Below are 23133 nucleotides of genomic sequence, written 5' to 3' on the forward strand. Positions count from 1 at the left end.
CAGGCAGTGGCCTAACACACTGTACCACAATACCTGCTCCAGGAGTGTTCTTTCGAGCCTTTAATTTTTTTTTTTTTTTTTTTTTTTGACAGGCAGAGTGGACAGTGAGAGAGAGAGACAGAGAGAAAGGTCTTCTTTTTCCATTGGTTCACCCCCCAAATGGCCACTACGGCTGGCGCATTGTACCGATCCGAAGCCAGGAGCCAGGTGCCTCTTCCTGGTCTTCCATGTGGGTGCAGGGCCCAAGCACTTGGGCCATCCTCCACTGCCTTCCTGGGCCACAGCAGAGAGTTGGACTGGAAGAGGGGCAACTGGGACAGAATCCGGCGCCCCAACCAGGACTAGAACCTGGGGTGCCGGCACCGCAGGCGGAGGATTAGCCTAGTGAGCTGCGGCACCGGCCTAGCCTTTAATTTGAGTAGTACTTTCAGAAAACTTAGAAGAATTAACTAAAATCCCCCCTTTTTAAAAAGATTTATTATTTATTGAGAAGCACAGTGACAAAAATCTTCCATCTGCTGGTTCATTTCCGTAAATGCACCTAAAACCTGGGGCTGGGCCAGGTCGAAGACAGGAGTCTAAAACTCCATCCAGGTCACCCAGATGGGTGGCAGGGACCCAAGAACTTAAGCTATCATGTGCTGACTTCCCAGGTGCATTAGCAGGAAGTTGGATCAGAAAAAGAGCAGCCAGAGACTCAAAACTGGCACTTCTATACAGGGTACATGTGTCCCAAGTGGTGGCCTAACCTCCCATAGCACAGTGCACACCCCAAGGTTCCCTTCTAATGAGAAACCATTGAGAGAGATCACAGTAAAATATAACAACTTCACCTTTGAGGCATTTTTCTAGTTTGTGCTTTGATATGTTTCCTTTTTTACTTGAGGTACTTTCTTCATAATCTCATCCGTTCCCTTGACTTTCGCTTTTACCTTTCTTTATGTGATTTCCATATCTATCTGTGACCTTCCTTTCGAGCTATAAATCGTTTGTCACCATACAATGACCCCAGATATTTTAATTATTTCCCCTTCAAATTGTTCTTCCTTCCACCTTTCTAGGAATTCTGTCATCCCATTGATCAGCTCAAAAGCCTCTCTTTTTGTCCTCATATCCAAACAGGTACCAGATCAGATCACTTCTTAAAATGGACTAGTTTATCCCTCTATTAACTGTCATCTAGATTACTGTTTTCCCCATAGAAACCTACCTCTCTGTCCTCTAGCCCCTTTCCCCTACAGCCTGTCCTGCTACTGGGCAAAATCTATGCTTTAGAATATATCACCCCACCATATCCATAATAAAATCCAAATTTAGACTGATATTAGGACTGTTGATGATCTGACCACAGTTTACCTCCCCAGTGTCTCCCTTGTGCCTCGTGAACTCTAGATTACTTGCCATTTCCTAGACTCGCTCCCCCAGCAAGTTCCTTTTTAACTTCCCTAACTTGTTCTTGTCTCCTCTGCCTAGCATTCATTTTCCCTCACTATGATCAAAATCTTACCAGTCTTTCAAAACCTGTTTATAACATGCCTTGTTCTAGGCTTCCCGAGATCCCTCTCCTCCATCCATGTTCTGTCACAGCTTCTCTCTTGTGCCTTTGTCATAGCTGCTCTACTGGTATGAATAGGGGAGGGAAATTGTCATTGTGGGGAAGCCCAGTATACAAGAATTGGCTGCCAAAAATGGAAGGTACTGTGAGAACAAAGAAAGAGGTAGACAAACCCAAGATTATAGAATATAATTTATTGGGGGACTTACGGACAGAAGTATAGGCTCACGTGACCTAAAGACAATGGATCCTTGTCCTATGGGACAGAAGAAAAAGGTTTTATAGAAAAACATGGCCTGTATACACAGCAGACTTATAGAATGGCAGATGCCCTAAATAGCACTCTGGCCTCAGAATCAGCCCTTAAGGCATTCAGATCTGGCTGAAGAGCCCATGAGAGTATTTTAGGCATGGAAAGCCAAGACACTCTGGGAAGAAAAAAAAAAAGACCTAAATGAATGATCTCTGCGAGTGAGATCCCAGTGGAAAGAACGGGGCCATCAAAGAAGGAGGTGCCTTTGTCTGAAGGGAGGAGAGAACTTCCACTTTGACTATGACCCTGTCGGAATAAGATCGAAGTCGGCAAACCCAAAAGGTTTCCATAGCCTTGGCAACTCATGACTAGAGCCTAGGGAGATTACTGATGCCATAAACAAGAGTGTCAAATTGTTAAGTCAATAACAGGAGTCACTGTGTATTTACTTCTCAAGTGGGATCTGTCCTTAATGTGTTGTCCAATGTGAAGTAATGCTATAACTAGTACTGAAATAGTATTTTACACTTTGTGTTTCTGTGTGGGTGCAAACTGATGAAATATTCACTTAATATATACTGAATCGATCTTCTGTATATAAAGATAATTGAAAATGAATCTTGATGTGAATGGAATGGGAGAGGGAGCGGGAGATGGGAGGGGTGCGAGTGGGAGGGAAATTATGGGGGAGGGGGGAGCCAATGTAATCCATAAACTGTACTTTGGAAATTTATATTTACTAAATAAAAAATAAAAAGAAAAACATGGCCTGTGACTAACCAACATACACTTGGACTTTCTCAAGAAGTACTAATATTCCAGACAACAGGGCAGCAGGCTATCTTAATGACTTCACTGTTTACCTCGTAGGGGTTGGGGTGACAGTTATGACCAAGATGCCTGCAGTTATATTAGGCTGAACTCCTATAAGTGTTAAACTCCCTGATTGTGTTCTGTGCCCCCAGAAGCCTGAGACACACATAGACCTCCTGATACCACTGTGGCCAACTTTCCCACACAGCAGCTCCAGTTCTCCCTTGCACTCCATGATTACTCTTCCCCTGTAACTGTTCAGTGAGGAGAGCTGCCCCACACAGAGTCACTCCCAGAGCCTTTAAAAGTGTAGCCTTTATGAAGCAGTGTTACAAGAGAGCAGCGGAGACAACAACTCAGGGGTCACAGGCAAAGGCAAAGAACCGTAAGGGAGAGGAAGAGAAAAAGCATGATTTTGACTCATGTTGACAGAATATGTTGGGACACTTTAGTAATAAGGTAGATAAGTCACTTGGTTAACAAAACTCTGAGGCTTAGTGAACAAAATTCTATGTATAACAACCTTTGCAACTGAATAACCAAGTTAAGGACAAAAAGACACATGAAACAGTAATAAGGTGAGGCAAGCTATGATAGGTGATACAAGTTCAGACTTCAGTTCAAGGGTTCTGGCCATTAGAAGTACAGACAAGAACTGTGAAGCCAGTGAGGAGGTAACAAGATTAGTAGATAGCATTAGAATTGATAACCTGCAACATGGCAAGCCCTCTGCTAGCTTGCCTTGTTGCACCTTCAAGCAGAATTGGAATCTTTTCAGTCCCACACTGAATCTAATTCATGAACTCTGCTTTCCTAAACCTGAGCTGAAGTTTTTGAAAAGGGCTCCAGCATACACATGCCTCTAAAAGCTGTGAAGACCATAGGCCTGCCTGACATGTTTGTAGGTCTTCATGACAGAGTGGACAGTCTCCCAACCACATGACATCAGGAAGCACAAGTCAGGTGTCCTTGAGAGTAGGCAGTGGTGGGGAAACCTCATGGTGCTTAAGAGTGTTATATAGGAGCCGGTGCTGTGGCACAGTAGATTAATCCTCTGCCTGTGGTGCTGGCATCCATATCGGCACTGGTTCCAGCTCTGGCTGCTCCCCTTTTGATCCAGCTCTCTGCTTTGGCCTGGGAAAGCAGTAGAAGATGGCCCAAGTCCTTGGGGCCCTGCACCCATGTGGGAGACCAGGAAGAGGCTCCTGGTATCTGGCTTTGAATTGGCCCAGCTCTGGCCATTGCAGCTATTTGAGGAGTGAACCAGTAGGTGGAAGACCTTTCTCTCTCTCTCTCTCTCCCTCTCCCTCTCCCTCTCACTGTCTGTAACTCTACCCCTCAAATAAAGAAATAAAATTTTAAAGGGGGGGGGGTGCTATGGCATAGTGGGTGGGGCCACTGCCTGCAGTGCTGGTATCCCATGTGGTGGCTGATTTGAGACCCTGCTGCTCCACTTCCGATCCTGCTCTCTGCCATGGTCTGGGAAAGTAGTAGAGGATGGCCCAAGTGCCTGGGCCTCTGCACCCTCATGGGAAACATGGAGGAGGCTCCTGGCTCCTAGCTCCTGATCTGCCCATCTCTGGACGTGGCTGCCATTTGGGGAGTGTACCACTGGATGGAAGATCTCTCTCTGCCTCTGCCTCTCTGTAAATCTGCCTTTCAAATAAATAAATAAATCTTAAAAATTAAAAAAAAAACAACTAGAACTAAACAGTGCTCCAACATGGATGTCAGGGTAGCAGGTGGTAGCTTAACCTGTCATGCCACACAATAAAATACTTAAAAAAAAAAGTGTTGTGTAAAAATAGTGACCTATAATATTACAAGTAAAAGGGACCAGTATTGTGGTGTAATAGGTAAAGCTGCCGCCTTCAATGTTGGCATCCCATGTGGGATTTGGCTCAAGTCCTAGTTGTTATACTTCTCCACTCTCAACCCAGCTTCCTGCTAATGTGCCTGGGAAGGCAGCAGAAGATGGCCCAAGTCCTTAGGCCACTGCATCCATGTGGGAGCCTTGGAAAAGGCTCCTGGCTCCTGGCTTCAGCCCGGCCCAGCTCCAACCATTGTGGCCATTTGGAGAGTGAACTAGCAGATGGAAGATCTCTGTCTCTCTCTGTCTTTCTCTCTCTGTAACCCTGCCTTTCGAGTAAACAAATGTCTTTTAAAAATAGACATGTATGAAATGCATGAAGTTTGCATACCTTAAATAAAAGGTTTCTATGTTAAAAAAAATAGATACGTAAATAAAAATATTACTAATATAAGACTAACCAATATTCTGGACTCTGACCAAATTTATCACACGTTTATGGGGTGTAAAGAGGAAGACTTGACAAAAGTTCCTTCCTCTTGGGTGTAAGGAGTTTAAACGTTCCTCTCTATTACAGTAAGTACCAATTGAAGAATGATATTAAAGGAATTCATGGCAAACATAGTTTGAGATGATTAGATAGTCCTTAAAGGATTTATGATTTGTTTTTAAAGAGCAGCAATCTGTTTTCAATAACCTTTTTTAAAAAAAATTTTATTTACTTATCTGAAAGGCAGAGTTAGAGAATCTTCCATCCACTGGTTTACTCCCCAAATGACTGCAATAGCCAAGGCTGAGTCAGGCCAAAGCCAAGAGCCAGGAACTCTATCTGGGTCTACCACATGGGTGTTGGGGGCCCAAGCACTTGGGCCACCTTCCTCTGCTTTCCCAGGTGCATTAACAGAGAGCTGGGATTTGAAATGTTGCTCCTAAGGGGATGCCAGCATCACAGGCAGCAGTTTACAGCCACAATACCAGCCCCTGTTTCCAATAACTTTTTTAAAATGTTTATTTGAAAGACAGAGTGACAGAGGTAAGAGAGCTTTCACCCACTGGCTCACTCCCCCAATGGCTACAACTGCCAGGGCTGGGGACAGGCTGAAACCAGGAGTCAGCAACTATATCCATATTCCCCATGTGGTAGCTGGAACCTAAGTACTTGGGTCATCACCGGCTGCCTCCCAGGTTTTTAAGTAGGAAGCTAGATGGGAACTGGAGGCAGGACTGCATCCCAGACACTATGACATGGGATGCAGGTGTCACAAGCATCAGTTTAACCCATTACACCACAACACCCACCCCCAGGATTTGTGATTTTAAAATCAATTCTAGTTATTGCACTGTGCACTGTTTGTCAGAAAGCCATGCGGACTCCAGTAATGAAAGCTTCATGCTTCACTAGGAAGTTGGATTTTGAAAAATGTGTAATATAAAATGTGCTATATAAAGAGAACAACATGAGCTAAGAAGACAGAGAAGCAAGTTGATGGACAGGTAGACCTGGGCCACATCATTGTCAGTGATGGTCCCAGGCTATGTTCAGACTTTATTTGTTCAGCAGAGGCAAGCCAGTTGAAGACCATTAGGGAAGTAACAATCCAACATGTTTTAAGAAGAGTGATACGGTCGCTAGGGGCCAGCACTGTGGCGTAGTGGGTTAAGCCTTCACCTGTGGCACCGGGATCCCATATGGGCACTGGTTCATGTCTCAGCTGCTCCTTTTCCCATCCAGCTCTCTTATGGCCTGGAATAGCAATGGAAGATGGCCCAAGCCCTTGTGCCCCTGTACCCATGTGGGATACCCAGAAGAAGCACCTGGCTTCAGATTGGCCCCAACCTCAGCTACTATGGCCATTTGGGGTACATTATTAACTATTCAACGACTAGCTGTATTACCTACTTAGTTGTGTAACCTAAACAAGAAACTTGGTTCCCCCTAAACTTTGATAATAAAATAGGATTGGTAATATTTTCTTTGTGAGAGTGTATAAAATAATTATAAACTCTTTAATAAATGATAGTCTTTCTTTCCTCTGTAGTCTTAGTAACTCTCATCATTGTATACATAACCCAGAGGATATTTATTAAGTGAACCCTAGAGCACTCAAAATCCTTATAAAAGCAGACTGGACTCTCAGACAAGAGTTGGCAAAAGTAAGCTGGCAAGTGGAAGAGAATATCTGTGGACGCTTATGAATAGGGAGCTGGAGTGGACACCCACATGCCCTCAGTTGCCCATAGCTGCTTTCTTTTCCACCAAGTCCTGAGGTCAAATGGACAAGAACCTCTGCCACCACTAGGAGTCCTCAGAGGGATACACTTGGAATAGGAAATGTGTCATGGTAAAGACTGCTTTTATTTATTTCTATTTCCCCCCTTTAGCAGCTGTTAGAGAAAACACCTGCTGAAAGGCCCTTAAGGCTTATAGACAAAGGCATGTAAATTTGATGTTTTCAGTAGCTCATGTTGGGGTTTTAAAATTCTCTCATGTAAATGTCTGCACTTAAGGTGAGGAATGCTATGTCATAAGAGTCATACTGACAATTACTTGTGAAGGTGAATCTCACTTAGAAGACTCAAAAATAAGCAAATAGGTTGCCAGCATCTAAGTAAACTAGGTACCACACTACATGGATGTTTAAGTAATTTCTTGAGTGATGAACGAAATACATGTGATGATGTAATAATCATCTTTTATATCCTGCAGGCCTTGAGAAGAAATGCACTTACTATGAGCACCAACTTTTGCATCTGCCTGATCATATTTAAAGGAACAGAAGAAATGTTTGTAATTAATCTGCCCAGTAAATACCAGCTCATAGCATGAGGCAGGTGCAAGTCTAGATAAAATTTCTTGCAGCTAATTTAAACTTTCTACACACACCAGTAGGTAATCTCAATGTAAATAATACATTTCTCTTTGACCCTTTAATGTAAGCCAGTATGTAAAAAAGGATCTTGACATACACTTTGTATCCCATATGTTTCTGTATACTTTGGACATTTGTGTATAGACCAAGTAAAGCTTATATGAAAATACTTACGTTTTCTCAAAACTCAGATTAAATCCAACGGTAAGTGTAATTAAGTACCAGTTTTCCCTTAAAGCCTTAGATGTTTGTTTATTTACAAATTCCTTTTAAAAAAGTTATTTAATTTATCTACAAGTTTATTGTGTAGTCACTATCATGGAGTGAGCTTTTAATATTGTACTCTAGTTTTTTCCTGTGCTTATGGAGAAAAAATATTTCCAAAGTTTTAAAATTTTGTACCTTTTATAAAATATTAGGATGCATTTTTCAGTACAGACTTTTAAATATGAAATGTTTTTGAGCAAAACTGCACAGACTATCCTGAATTTAAAGAAAAGACTTACTACGGAGGAGGATGTGATCCCTTCCAAATTATTTTCAAACATTAAATATCCATATTGTAGTTATGTTTTGTATCATTGTTTGTGCTGTTACAAAATATAAGGTAGGGGGAAAATCATAGAATATGTTACATCTAAAAATTCTTAATATAAATGATTTAGGTACTTAACAGTAATCCAGTTGCCTTCCTTAACATTATTTAAATAAGATTTTAAAGTAATCTGCTGAGTGTTAAGAATACTTTGTGATACAATCCTTAACAATAGAATGTTAGCAAAGGTATATGAGAAAGGATCATTCAAGCATTGAAAACTAACCTTAGGATAGAAGTCGAAACATTTTATAAAGTAACCTACATTAGGACACAAAGGGTTAAAAGCAGATTGGTCTCACATATAATCTAAGTTAGGTAGATATGTGCTTAATGCCATTAAGTCAGTCACTGTGTGTTTGACCTCCTGATATATTAAGCTTTTGCCTTTCAGAACAGCTGGGTCTGCTAAGAATCATTTCCCAGTTCTCTTCATTGTAGGTCAGATGACTCTCGCTTTATCACCCCTGGAGGCCGCGTGAAGGACAAAGCAGAAAGATCCACACACAAAACTAATGTTTACGTGGGGGAGGGGGAGAGGGATATACTTGGCCCTGATCTTCCAATGAATGTAACAGAAGAGAGACCAATTGAGACTTGTAACCATTGTGTTACTCCAACCATTATTTAGTTATATCCTATCCATCTCTTACTCTCGCTATTGAACAGAGAGGCTCCTTTCACTGCCTTGACTTTTGTAAATGTTTCACTCACTTAGTTGTGGTTTATCATTTGGACAGAGTGCTACATCGGGGATTTTTCTCCCTTCCCTAAGACATCAAAGGAAAATGACTCTATGCCTGCCTCATTTTTGAAATGTGAACACACACCCTATTCTCTTCATTACTCTCAGCCGCAAACCTAAGTTTATTGGCAACAAAGACAACTGCATTTCTCAGAAACCCTTCTTCCCTCTAAACTATACTGGAATATAACTTAAAAGGGTTCATTTGATAGGTATATGAGTGAAGAAAGTGAGAAATCTTTTCTATCTTTAATATTTCTGCATAACCTAAATATCTTTATATTAAAGCATTCCTATAATCCTGAGTTTAAGCTGCGAGACAGGCTTTGGAATGACCTACTTCTGTGATCTCAATTCATCACTGGATATTTTTGGGATTTTGGAGCCTAATCTTTCTAAGTTCAAAGTATACTGTTAAACTAGATTCTAAGAGACATGAGATGCTTGACTTAAAAGATAATCGCTATAAGATTCCTTAAAAGGTAGAATGGAACATTATATGATTAGATTAAATTCTCTGGGCAGTGGGTTTTTTTATCTATAGAATTTACCTATAAGATATCTTGAATAAGATGCATTCTATTTTAGCATTTATATAGCACTTTTATTTTTAAAGTTTCTGTACTCCAATTATTTAGGAGCTATAACTTAGAACCTCCTCGTCTTTGATTTAAGTCAACGTTCTGTGTTACACTCGAGTATACGGTTACAAAATTTTTTTAAGAAATAAGGCTGCACCAGGCAGCCAGGATGCTGACATTTGGGCACAGTGATTACAGATGGTGACCATGGGCCGCAGTGTTCCTGCTGATTCGGCAGCAATTCAAGGCTGCTTCTCTGTACTGACCTGCCCTTTGAGTCTTTATGCACATTTGCTTGGAGAAAGAAATACTTCTTGATTTTTGCTTTGTCTAAACCCACTTCTCTGACCAGACTTAGAAACACATCCCTTCCTGCTTCAGCCTGTGTCTGTCCCTGTCCAGACCCAGGTTTTCTTTGCATGGACGTGGCATTTGACTTGCACTATTTTACCATGTGCCATAACTTTATATGTTTTAATGGTTGTTTTATGAAATACATTCATAAAAAATAGGGTAAAATGATTTTTTCCCTGACTAAAGAAAATCTCTTTATGTGAGAAACAACATGGATATAATAATAATTTTTACCAATTGAATACTACAGTAAAAAATGGCTTCTGCTAATATAGAGTGACATTGTATTAACAGGACAAAGTTCAGATGAAGCATGAAGGGCAGTGGTTAAGTCACTGCTTGCTTGGGATGCCCATGTCCCATATCAGAGTGCCTGGTCCAAGTCCCAGCTTCTCCACTTCTGATCCAGCTTTCTGCTAATATGTACCCCGGGAGGTAGCAGATGATGAGCTCAAGTACTTGGGTCCGTGTCATTCATGCAGGAGCCTGGGATTTAGTAACGGGTTCCTGGCTTTAGCCCAGCCCTAACTGTTGCCAGCATTTGGGGAGTGAACCAACAGATAAAATAATAGCACTTTTTTTCTCTCTCCCTTTCAAATAAAATGAAAGTAAATAAATAAATGTTTAAAAGGATGCAGCATGATTTGAATGTGTTGGCATTGTTACTGAACGACATCATAACGAAACAGAATAAGGGGGCCGGCGCTGTGGCTCACTTGGTTAATCCTCCGCCTGCGGCGCCAGCATCCCATATGGGCACTGGGTTCTAGTCCAGTTGCTCCTCTTCCAGTCCAGCTCTCTGCTGTGGCCTAGGAAGACAGTGGAGGATGGCCCAAGTGTTTGGGCCCCTGCACCAGCATGGGAGACCAGGAAGAAGCACCTGGCTCCTGGCTTCGGATCGGCGCAATGCCGGCCGCAGCGGCCATTTGAGGAGTGAACCAATGGAAGGAAGACCTTTCTTTTTTTTTTTTTATTTTTATTTTTTATTTTTTATTTTTTTGACAGGCAGAGTGGATAGTGAGAGAGAGAGAGAGACAGAGAGAAAGGTCTTCCTTTTGCCGTTGGTTCACCCTCCAATGGCCGCCGCGGCCGGCGCGCTGCGGCCGGCGCACCGCGCTGATCCGATGGCAGGAACCAGGAGCCAGGTGCTTTTCCTGGTCTCCCCATGGGGTGCAGGGCCCGAGCACCTGGGCCATCCTCCACTGCACTCCCTGGCCACAGCAGAGGGCTGGCCTGGAAGAGGGGCAACCGGGACAGAATCCGGCGCCCCGACCGGGACTAGAACCCGGTGTGCCGGCGCCGCTAGGCGGAGGATTAGCCTAGTGAGCCACGGCGCCGGCCAGGAAGACCTTTCTGTCTCTCTTTCACTGTCTATAACTCTACCTGTCAAAAAAAAAAAAAAAAAAAAACAGAATAGGATAAAATCCTGTATAAGACAATTTAACTTTTACAGAATGATTTTGGGAGTATAGAACTAATGATCATGAATAATTAAAAGGACTTCATTCAAATCACTTAAAGCTTTAGATTTAAATTCAGAAATTCATTTATTAGATTCAAGCAAATCTATATTCTTGGGAATAATCAATCTGCCTTGGTTTAAAAATCCAAATTTGCATGGGTAACAAGGCATTTTCAAACTTCAAGCAGCTTTATTTGCTTTCTCATCTTTCATTTATTTATTTATTTTTAAAACTTGGAATTTTTTTTTAAAGATGTTCTTATTCATTTGAGAGAGAGGATTACAAAGAAGAGAGGCAGAGAGATCTTCCATCTGCTCGCTTACTCCTCAGATGTCTGCCACAGCTGGGGCTGGGCCAGACTGAAGCCAGGAGCTTCTTCTGAAACTCCCACGTGGGTGCAAGGGCCCAAGGACTTGAGTCATCTTCACTGCTTTCCCATGCTCATTATCAGTGAGTTGGATCAGAAGGGAAGCATCCAGGACTTGAACCAGTGCCTATACAGGATGCCAGTACTGCAGACAGCTAACCCGCTGTGCCACAGCACTGGCCCAGATTTATTTGAAAGGCATAGATACAGAGAGAGAGAGATCTGTCTGCTGGTTCACCCCCAAATGGCCAAGTCAGCCAGAGCTGGGCCAGGCCAAACCACGAGCTTCATCTGGATCTCCCACATGGGTACAGGGGCCCATGGACTTGGGCCATCTTCTGCTGCTTTCCCAGGTGCGTTAGCAGGGAGTTGGATTGGAAGTGGTGCAGCTAGGACATGAAACAAACAGCATATGGGATGCCAGCATTGCAGGCAGCAGCTTAACCCTTTTTACCAACCCCAGTCCCTGCCTGCTCATCTTAGATCACAAACGTTGGGATCTACGCTGCAGGTAAAGCCACCTTCTGCAGCACTGGCATCCCATATGGGTGCCAGTTTTAATCTAGGGTGTTCCACTTCAGATCCAGCTCCCGGCTATTGCGTCTGGGAAAGCGGCAGAAATTGGCCCAAATGCTTGGGCCCCTGCACCCACATGGGAGACCCAGAAGAAGCTCCTGGCTTTGGATAAGTCCAGCTCTGGCCGTTGCAACCATTTAAGGAGTGAACCAGCAGATGGAAGATCTCTCCCCCTCTCTAACTCTGCTTTTCAAATAAATAAAATCTTTTTTTAAAAAAATCACAAATGTAATTCCCTGAGTTATAACTCAGTGACGTACACATTGCTTACATTCTAATGTCAGAAAAACTAAATTTGAATACCAAAATTAGTGCTTTCCTTTAAAAAGAAAGAGCTTAACTTGCAGATTGTTTTTCAAAACCTAATAGAGCTTACCATGCCAGTAGTGCTCCATCAACATAGTGAATGTTCCGAAAACCCACTGGACCTTTTGTAAGAAGTGTTGCAAACACTACGTCATGAAGTGACACGGTAAAAGAAGGGTAAAGACTCTGTGCTTGGGAAAGCAGCGTTATGATAGGAAGCAAAGTGGCTATGGCGGACAGACTAAGCCAATTTTCCGGGAAAAAGCTAAAACTACAAAGACTGTGCTGAGGCTTCAGTGTGCGGAGCCCAGCTGCAGATCCAAAAGAATGTTTGCTATTAAGAGATGTAAACATCCTGGACTGGGAAGAAATAGGAAGAAAGGGGGCATGCAATCCAGTTCTCATCTTCATCTTATGTTTTGGTATGAAGACAATAAAATCTAAAGGTTACTACTGTTCACTTCATTTGGTCTTTTGGGAGGGAATGAACTAGAGTCATCAATAAGATTCCTCTGGGAAATTTTTAAGCTTCGAAAAAAAAAAAAACTAATAGGTAACAGGGTGTATTTCCCAAGTAAACACTGGCTCCCCCCCCCCCCCCCCACAGGCAGAGTGGATAGTGAGAGAGAGACAGAGAGAAAGGTCTTCCTTTTTGCTGTTGGTTCACCCTCCAATGGCTGCCGCGGCCAGTGCACCACACTGATCTGAAGCCAGGAGCCAGGTGCTTTTGGTCTCCCATGCAGGTGAAGGGCCCAAGGACTTGGGCCATCCTCCACTGCCCTCCTGGGCCACAGCAGAGAGCTGGCTGGACAGAATCCGGTGCCCCAACCAGGACTAGAACCCGGTGTGCCAGCGCCGCAGGCGGAGGATTAGCCTATTGAGCTGTGGTGCCGGCCAACACTGGCTTTTAAGGACATTTCCTGTTACTTTTCCATTTGACTCGCTGTGAATATTATTGAAACTACAATATGTTGTAGGCAAGCAGTACTTCAAAAATAAAACCCTACATTTGTTCTTGGTCCCCATATAAATTTATTTTGTGTAAATAACAATGACTTTGCACCATTTCCTTTCCAATAATTCCATGATTCTCAAAATGATACTTTCATTTATAGCAAAAAGTTCACCAGATATTTTAGCACTATTTCACATTTTTACATTTGTTTGGTAATGTGTTTAGTTGACTTTCTTCTGATTTCTTTCAGTTTTCGAATCCCACATGATTATAATGTTAAAGTATACCAAAAAGAACAGGAAGTTTAAGCAGGACACAAAACACACCAATACAGAAAATAAGTCCGGTAATTTCTGAGGAGGATCCAGTGTAATCGTCATCAGCGTCAGCAAGGCCATGGTGATTACTGAGAGGAAAAACTACAATAAGAAAAAAAAGTATTATTTAGTAGCATAAAGGTAAAATTTTAATGTACTTATAATTGATTTGTAACTATTAACAAAACTAAAAAGTTGGGCGTCCAGTTATTTATAGTGGTGCGTCTCAACTTCAGCTTCACATTAGAATCATCTCAGGGGTTTTACTGTTTTTATAAAAAACTTTCATTTAATAAATATAAATTTCAAAAGTACAACTTTTGGATTATAGCAGTCTTCCCCCCCATAACCACCCTCCCACCCACAAACCATCCCATCTCCTATGCCCTTTTCCATCCCATTCTTCATTGATTCATTTTTAATTATCTTTACATACAGAAGATCAACTCTATACCAATATTTCAACAGTTTGCACTACACAGACACACAAAGTAGAAAGTACTATTTGAAGACCAGTTTTACTGTTAATTCTCATAGTACAACACATTAAGGACAGAGGTCCTACATGGGGAGTAAGTGCACAGTGACTCTGTGGTTGATTTAACAATTGACACTCTTATTTATGACATCAGTGATCACCCAAGGCTCTTGTCATGAGCCACAGAGGCTATGGAAGCCTCTTGAGTTCACCAACTCTGACCTTATTTAGACAAGGCCATAGTCAAAGTGGAAGTTCTCTCCTCCCTTCAGAGAAAGGTACCTCCTTCTTTGATGACCTGTTTTTTCCACTGGGATCTCACTCACAGATCTTCCATTTAGGTTTTGTTTTTTTTTTTTTTTTTTTTTTTTTTTTTGCCACGGTGTCTTGGCTTTCCATGCCTGAAATACTCTCATGTGCTTTTTAAGCCAGATCCAAATGCCTCAAGGGCTGATTCTGAGGCCAGAGTGCTGTTTAGGGCATTTGCCATTCTATGAGTCTGCTGTGTGTTCTGCTTCCCATGTTGGATCATTCTCTCCTTCTTAATTATATCAATTATTAGCAGACACTGGTCTTATTTATGTGATCCCTTTGACACTTAATCCTATCTTTATGATCAGTTATGAACTTAAACTGATCACTTTAACTAGTAAGACGGCCTTGGTACCTGCCAACTTAATGGGATTTGGAGTCCCATGGCAAGTTTTTAGCTTTACCCTTAGGGGTAAGTCTGAGTGAGCATGTGCTGAACTGTACATCTCCTGCCTCTCTTATTCCCGCTCTTATTTTTAACAGGGATCGATTTTCAATTGAATTTAAACACCCAAGAATAATTCTATGTAAGTAAAGAGTTCAACCAATGGTATTAAGTAGAAAAAGAAAATACTAAAAGGAATAAAATAGTAAGCTGTTCCTCGACAGTCAGGACAAGGACTGATCAAGTCATTGCTTCACATAATGTCAGTTTCATTTCTACAGGTTTCCTTTTAGGTGCTCAGTTGTCACAGATTACGGAGAACATATTTGTCCCTTTGGGATCTCAGGGGTTTTAAACAATCTCAGTGCTCAGCCCAGTTCCAAAGTTTTTTTTTTTCTTTTTTTGAGATGGCTTCTATCTGCCGGTTCACTCCTCAGTTGCCCACAACAGCCATGGCTAGGCTGGACTAAAGCAGGGAGCTAGGAACTCAATCCAAGTCTCTGATATGGGTGACAGGAACCCAGAGAGTTGCCATCACCTGCTGTCTCCCAGAGTGTACATTATCAGGAAACTCCAATGGGAGTGGATTGTATCTTAACCCTTAAGAAAACGCCTGTCCCATAAATCAGGATTTAAAGAGTGGCCTTAGTACTTTTTAGAACTAGAACACTTAGAATTCTTCAAATGGCTCCCGTGTGTAGCCAAAGCCTGAAAACCACTGTCTTATCCTCCATACTGCCCACACACTGAAAAGGTATTTGGGACAGATGTTAACTCAAATTGGGATTACATGCATAGCGTCTCCTTGGGCCCTGGGTCCATGGGATATAAATTCCTAAGCTAAGCCTCAGGACCCACCACCTATTAGAAACTTTTCCATAAAAAATAAAATTATATTCCATATTCATTAGATGCTTCAAATGTACTAATGCTGCAATAAAGCACAACAGAGCGTATGAAAAAAGTCATCTGACCTCTGAGTTTTCTATGTAATAAGGCAGATAGTGAATGAAATCACAAGGTCACATGTGATTATCACATTTACTGTAATTGTGTAGTAAAGTTTCTTCTCTAAGCCAGTGTGCTGTATATTTCTGTGACGATGGAAATGTTCTGTAACTGCACTCCAGTCCAGTAGCTGCTAACCATGTGTGCAACTAAGCTTTTTGTTTGTTTGTTTGTTTGACAGGCAGAGTTAGAGAGAGAGAGAGAGACAGAGAAAAAGGTCTTCCTTCCGTTGGTTCACCCCCCAAATGGCCGCCAGGAGCCAGGTGCTTCCTCCTGGTCTCCCACACGGGTGCAGGGCCCAAGCACTTGGGCCATCCTCCACTGGGGCCTTCCCGGGCCACAGCAGAGGGCTGGACTGGAAGAGGAGCAACCGGGACAGAACTGGCGCCCCAACCGGAACTAGAACCCAGAGTACTGGCGCCGCAGGTGGAGGATTAGCCTAGTGAGCCACAGCGCCGGCCTGCAACTAAGCATTTAAGAGGTGCCTATTGTGACCAAGGAACTCAATTTTTAATTGTCTTTAAGTTCCTACATGTAATTAGTAGCTACTCTATTGAACAATGAGTTTTAGACAACAAGTCTCTTTAAGACAAGGACCAGCCAGATGGTATTCATTTTATCCCTAGCACAGTGCACACAATGTCGAAAGCAAGCCATGAGAAATAGTAAAGACCTTACTGAAGCAGGTGGGGCACACCTAAAGAGTGCTTCCATGGCTACATTACCATGGTATTGGTAAGATCTGAATACAGAGTAATGCAGTGGGCATTCCGGTGGACAAAAGGGAAGGATACAAGCTAAAAGGCGTACAAACAAATATAAATAGACTGCAAGCATCCTACACAGGAAAAATCCCTGAGGTTACTCTAGTGAGAAGTAAAAATTTCTAAAGTGAAATCACCAAAAGTTTCAAATTTAAGAATTAGGGGACTGGTTGAAATGTGCTAATATGACCTGGAATTTGGTTAAACAGAGATGCTGAAGCCTCTCCCATCTTCAACAGGAACCCACTCTTCCTCCACCCATTACCCCATTTGTCTCTTCCTGTTTCCAACGGTTTCCCATGTTGTGTTCAGTTCTCTCTTTCACTTGCGGACCTGTATCAGTTAAGCTTTCGTTTCAGTCACTCAGTGAAACAGTTCTATCTCCACTGCACTAGCCCAAAGGTCAATCCTTTGAACCTTCTTTGGTTTCTTCGCTGGTTTCCTCCTCTTGTCCCTAGCTCTGTGCATTGTAGCACTCAGTACTTGGCCCTATCGTCAGTCTACACTCAACACCCTTAGAGAGCATGACTTTAATCACCAACCATATGCTGAAGACAAACTAATCTCCAGTGTGAACCTCTCCCTCTGCCGCTCTGTAACTCTTTCAAATAAATAAGTAAATCCTTAAAAAAAATTAAATCCTGTCTTTTGCAACAAAATGGATGCAACTGGAAACCATTTTGCTTAGTGAAATAAGCCAGTCCCAAAAAGACAACATATATTTTCCCTGATTTATGGTAATTAATATAGAGAGCATAAAAATGTATGAGTGGAAATGACATTTTGAGAGTTGAATATTGTTTACAGCCCATATCTATACTGTTGAAGAACAGTGGTTTTTGCTACCTACTACTTGTTGAATTCTTTATTTGGTGAAGAGTCAAGCTTGTGATCATAAAATAAACTGAAGGTATGTCATTGTAAAAATTAAAAGAAAAAGGAAGGAAGGAGGAGCAGGGATGGGAACATGGGAAAGGTGGGAAGTATCATTATGCTTTTAAATCTGTGTACATGAAATATATGAAATTTGTTCACCTTATATAAATAAAAAATTTTAAGATAAAAAATGTAGTCTCCTTATAGGAAGGTAATCTAAACATTACCTCTTGATCTTGGCTCCTTTTTTTTTTTTTTTTTTATGATTTATTTATTTGAAAGGCAGAGTTACAGAAAGGCAAAGAGAAGTCTTCCATCTGCTAGTTCACTCCCCATATGGCTGCAACAGCCGGAGCTGAGCAGATCCGAAGCCAGGAGCCAGGAGCTTCTTCTGGGGCTCACACGTGGGTGCAGGGGCCCAAGGACTTGGACCATTTCCACTGCTTCCACAGGCCATAGCAGAAAACTGGATCAGAACTGGAGCAGCTGGGTCTCAAACCAGCGCCCATATTAGATGCCGCCATTGGAGGCAGCAGCTTTACCTGCTATGCCTCAGTGCCAGCCCTCCTATTATTTCTTTCCTTACCATGATCCAATCCATGATGTTCACTGTATTTGCAATTCTCTATCCTGAGATGCTTATCCTCAATTACTGCACACTTCACACTACTCAGGAAAGCCCTGCCACTTAAACTGTATTCACCCCTTGCCTCCTGCGTATCCGTATGCCTTGCTCGTTGCTTTATTTCCCTTGATGATAACTTTAAGACCTCTGACATGCTATACACTTTACATACGCCAGGGTCTGGATCTTCCCACTAGAATGTAACCTCCATGAGAGCAGAATTTTTGCTACTTTTGTTCATCGCTGCTTCTTCAGCCTCTAGAGGAAGGCCTGACATGCAGGAAGCACCCAGTAAGTATCTGTTGAACCAAAGAATGAGTGAGACTAGGGACTCATGGTGATTCTCACTCTAAGACTACTGGACCACATTATAGATACCACACTGGGGTTGGAATGTGGCTCATATCCAGAAATTTAGCCTCAATACCAACAAGATGAATTTTAGATCTTACCTTCCATTTGAAAACCCAAGTAGTCAATCCTGTCCTTGTTTTCTTCTCTGCCCTCTTGACTTCCTACCTCGCCTGTCCCTATTCTCCATGCTCCTCACTAAGTGCAAAACCCTCAGAATACTCACTCAGCCTGCCCGGAGAATGCCTGCCTAGTCATTCGAGACCTTCCAGGGTTTGGATAAAATACATCATCTCCTTTTCAAACCTTTGCCTCTACTCGTCTAGGACAGTCATTTTTTCTCTTTGTTATTTGGGTAATTTGTGCAATCCTCTACACTGTGTAGTCCTTAAAAAAAAAAAAAAAAAAATACAAGTGTGCCTTGCTGTGTCCCTGCTATACTCTTATCTACATCAGGGGCTAGGAAGAAGCAAAGGTCCACACATTCTAAGTGCTCACTGTATATTGGGCATGCTGCTCTCATGTTAACATTTATTGACTTATTTTATAAAAACTATTTTTTAAAAAACGACATTTAAAAAAGAGTAAGGAAAAAAACCACAAAGTCCTTCCATTCTACCCTCATTTAGTTTTATATTCTTCCAATGGTTTTATTTGCTTGTTTTGAAAAGTAAATCTCTTCAAATATTTCCATGTTATAAACATGGAAACATACTCACAAATTTTTTTAAAAATTTTATTCATTTATTTGAGACAAAAAAGAGAAAGTCACATCTGCTGGTTCACTCTCCAAATGCTGTCACTGGCTGAAACCTGACCAGGGCCAAAGTGGGATCTGGAAATATAATCTCCCACATGGATGCCAGGAACCCAATTAATTGAGCCATCACCACTGCCTCCCAAGATCTGCATTAGCAGGAAGCTGGAGTCAGGAGCCAGAACCAGGAAACCCAATGCAGGTACTCCAGTGTGGGACAGGAGCATCATAACTGCCAGGCTACAGTGCTGCTCCAGACACAAATACTCTTTTTCCTGAGCTCTATAATAAATCTCTTTGGGGCTGGGGTTGTAGTGTAGCGAGTTAAGCTACTGCCTGCCACACAGGCATCACATATGAGTGCTGGTTCAATTTCCAGCTGCTCCAATTCCAATCCAGCTCCCTGCTGATGGACCTGGGAAATCAGCAGGAAGATGGCCTGAATTCTTGGGCCCGTTTTCCACATGGGAGACCAAGGTGGAGTTCCTGGATCCTGGCTTCATCCTGGCCCAGCTCAGGCTGTTGTAGCCATTTTGGGAGTGAACCAGAGGATGGAAAATCCGGCCCCCTTTCTCTCTCTGTGTGTGTATGTGTGTATGTGTGTGTGTGTGTGTGTGTGTCCTCTCTTTGTAACTCTGCCTTTCAAATACATAATCTTTAAAAAAAAAAAAAATGGGCAAAACATTTGAATAGGAATTTCTGCAAAGAATTACACAAATGACCAAAAAGTGTATAAACAGGTGCTCAACACTAATCATTAGTATAATGAAAATCAGAATTACACTGAGATACTGGATGCCTATAATAAAAGACAGTGATAGGGGATGGTGTTGTGGCGTAGCAGATAAAGCCACCACCTGTGATGCCAGCAACCCATACAGGTGCTGGTTCATATCACCTCCTTTCCAGGCCAAAAAAAAAACAGTGATGCATGCTGTATAGGATGTGGAAACATGGACCCCTTACACATTTTTGGTAGAAATGTTGAGTCATGCTGCACTTTGGAAAATGTTTCATAGTTTCTGAAAATGCTAAAGATAGAATTACCATATGACCTAGCAATTCTTCTGCTTGGTATATACTCCAGGGAAATGAAAACATATGTACTTAATAGCTTGTACACAAATATTTACAACAGTATTACAATCACCCAAAGTGGAAACAACCTAATGTCCACCAACTTATAAATGGATAAATGAAATGTAACATATCTATATAATGGGATATAACTTGGCAATAAAAAGGGATAAACAACATTCTACAACATGGGTGAACCTCAAAAATATTATGCTAAGTGAAAAGTCATAAAACAAGACATTTTTTATGATTCCATGTTTTAGACTGAACAGGCCACTACCATCCCAATTCTTATGCTGAAGCCCTCTCCCTCAATGTGACTATATTTGGAGATAGTGCATTTAAATAGTGCATTTAGAAAGATAATTAAGATTAAGATAAGATATGGCAGCCCAAGCTAAGACATTTCACCTACTGAAATGTCCAAGACAGGCAAATCTATGGAGGAGAGAATGGATTCATAGCTACAAGGCTGGGGTTGGGAGTGAGGCTAGAATGGGGAATAACCACTAAGTGATACAAGGTTTCTTTTTGGAATAATGAACATAATCTTAAAGTTGGATTCTGATGACAGTTATCCAAATCTGTGTATATACTTAACACCACTGTGTATATACTTAAAATCACTTTAAAAGAGTGACTTTCTTTGAACTATATCTCAAAAAGTTATTAAAAAACACTTTTAATAGTATAAAAATACAGTGTCATGCAAAACATGTACCATTCTTTAAAAAACTGAACAACTTACCAAATACTGTATAATTCTGGGAAGAAATGTAAAACTTGGGAGATACTTCCTTACAGAAATGGAAAAGGATTTCAACTGCAATTCTTCTTCACAAATCTTTTCAAATATTGAAAAGCAAGTTGCACAAGCTATGAAAAAGGCCATCACTGTCACAAGCGAGGGCAGCAGCAGTCCATCCTTTAACAGCAGAGGGAGCATACTGTAATATGAAAATAGGAAAAACATCCACAGAGAATCATAGTTCAAACCACTTGTAAAAAGGATTTAAATGAGTTTACAAATGTCATTCTGAAAATATTATAAGGAAATTGGTTTGACTCACCTAAATGTTGACACAAGTAAAAACCAAGTAGACATAAAAGGAATTTCATTTAAAACTAAGCAGACAGGTCTAAAATGAAAAAATATATATTAATATTACAGAACATAATTTCAACTCCTACTTGCAAAAATGAGAACACATTTATCTGTCTGATTTTCAGGGGTAGTTAAAAAAAAAAAAAAAGAGGTAGGAAGGTCACAGAGACTACTGATTCATTCGTTATGAAAGTCCAAACAGAATTAGTCCAGATATAGATGGTGTCCACTATAACTGGAAAACTGCTTTCAGTATTCCACTTAACGGAACATTTTTTTCTCTATCATACAAACAGTACCTTAAGCAAAAGATCAGATAAGAAGATCTGAACATTCAGAAAAAGAAAGCTTTTACATGTATTTCATCCTACTTGGTAAATGTGAAATGAATTCCCAGTATAGGCGTTTTCAAACTTCCCCTATGACGCCACCATGTTACATAGCGCTCTGCAAAGTTGATACTAAAGCTGTGACAGATAAGACCACCATGCCATTGATGACCGGGCAAGATAAACCAGTTATAAAGGGAATCAAACTGATGGTAGAATAAAAGAAAAAATGAATAATAAGAGGTTAAATCAACAGGGCAACAGTATATAGGAAGCGCAATGCCTGTAAATGGGTCCACGGACTTGTTAAAGAGCTGTGAAGGGTCACAGCTCCAAACTCTGACCTCCTCACCATAGACCCTGCTCCCGTACCTCCTCGATTTAACTGTGGCCATGCTCAACAAGGGGGCTATGAGTGCTCTCATCTCTGTGAATTATTCATTCTGTGATCTTGAGCAAATAACTAATTATTTTCTTTATGTATAAATGAAAATACCTTATATTATTAAATACTTGACAGAACTCTCTGGGAAAGCATTGTGGCATCTGGTTAAGCTACTTACAAGGCCAGAGTCCCACAACAGACTGGCATTTCGAGTCCCAACTGTTCCACTTCAGATTCAGCTCCCTGCTAATGCACCTGGGAAGGTGCAGATGATGGCCCAAGTACTTGGGCCTCTACCACCCACGTGGGAGACCTGGATGGAGTTCCTGGCTCCCATCTTCAGCCTGGCCCAGCCCTGACTGTTGAGGACATTTGGGGAGTGAACCAGCAGATGGAAGACAACACGCTCGCTCGCTCGCTCTCTCTCTTTCTCTCTCTCGGCCTTTAAAATTAAATAAGTAAAATTTTTTAGAAAGAATTCTTCGCAAGTTATCACATAACATAATATTTTTTTAAAGATTTATTTTATTTTAAAGAGTTACAGAGAGGCAGAGACAGAGAGAGAAAGAGAGAGAGAGGTCTTCCATCTGCTGGTTCAATCCCCAGATGGCTGCAATGGCCAGAACTGCACCAATCCAAAGCCAGGAGCCAGGAGCTTCCTCCAGGTCTCCCATACAGGTGTAGGGGCCCAAGGACTTGGGCCAGCCTCAACTGCTTTCCTAGGCCGTAGTAGAGAGCTGGATGGGAAGTGGAGCAGCCAGGACTCGAACCAGCTCTCATATGGGATGCTGGCACTGCAGGCGGCAGCCCCAAACACTACGCCATAGCGCTGGCTCCTAGTATTTATTTTTAATAATAAAAAACTTTGCTAATGATGGTAGTATTTAAATAATTGTTGCTCTTTCTTTCGCACCCTCTCTCTCTCATTACTTTGGATCTCCTTACTTTTTAGGTTATTTTATCTTTTTTTTTTTTTTTTTTTTTTTTTTTTTTTGACAGGCAGAGTGGACAGTGAGAGAGAGAGACAGAGAGAGAAAGGTCTTCCTTTGCCGTTGGTTCACCCTCCAATGGCCGCCGCTGCAGCCGGCGCACCGCGCTGATCCTGGCAGGAGCCAGGAGCC

At 41.7% G+C, this 23133-nt stretch overlaps 2 protein-coding genes and 1 pseudogene across 8 annotated transcripts in view; 2 read left to right on the forward strand and 1 right to left on the reverse strand.

Annotated features, from left to right (window-relative positions):
• The window catches only part of ITGB3BP (integrin subunit beta 3 binding protein), a 79835-nt gene extending 71965 nt beyond the window's left edge, over positions 1-7870 (forward strand). For 4 of the 7 annotated variants that reach the window (XM_089300535.1, XM_051857684.3, XM_089300537.1 and 1 more), the window contains one exon: positions 7139-7870. Coding sequence is in view for 2 of the 7 variants with exons in the window: in XM_089300537.1 (XP_089156663.1) it covers positions 7139-7200 (62 nt within the window). In the remaining 5 variants the exon portion in view is untranslated. Of the gene's footprint in view, positions 1-92; positions 185-7138 lie in introns of those variants that run through there. The other 3 variants (XR_016210981.1, XM_089300534.1, XM_089300536.1) reach the window with 3 other exon arrangements.
• Positions 7871-9429: 1559 nt separating this feature from the next.
• Positions 9430-12872, forward strand: LOC149125684 (large ribosomal subunit protein eL42-like; annotated as a pseudogene).
• A 424-nt stretch (positions 12873-13296) lies between these two features.
• The window catches only part of ALG6 (ALG6 alpha-1,3-glucosyltransferase), a 59574-nt gene continuing 49737 nt past the window's right edge, over positions 13297-23133 (reverse strand). Inside the window, exons 13-15 of the mRNA XM_089300542.1 lie at positions 21264-21332; positions 20942-21140; positions 13297-13662 (exon numbers count right to left, since the gene is read on the reverse strand). Of these exons, the coding sequence (XP_089156668.1) occupies positions 13465-13662; positions 20942-21140; positions 21264-21332 (466 nt within the window). The 3' untranslated portion in view covers positions 13297-13464. The remainder of the gene's footprint in view (positions 13663-20941; positions 21141-21263; positions 21333-23133) is intronic.

Source organism: Oryctolagus cuniculus, chromosome 7 (genome assembly GCF_051225735.1).
Source record: "Oryctolagus cuniculus isolate XC-2025 breed Fujian yellow rabbit chromosome 7, ASM5122573v1, whole genome shotgun sequence".
NCBI classification, from domain to species: domain Eukaryota; kingdom Metazoa; phylum Chordata; class Mammalia; order Lagomorpha; family Leporidae; genus Oryctolagus; species Oryctolagus cuniculus.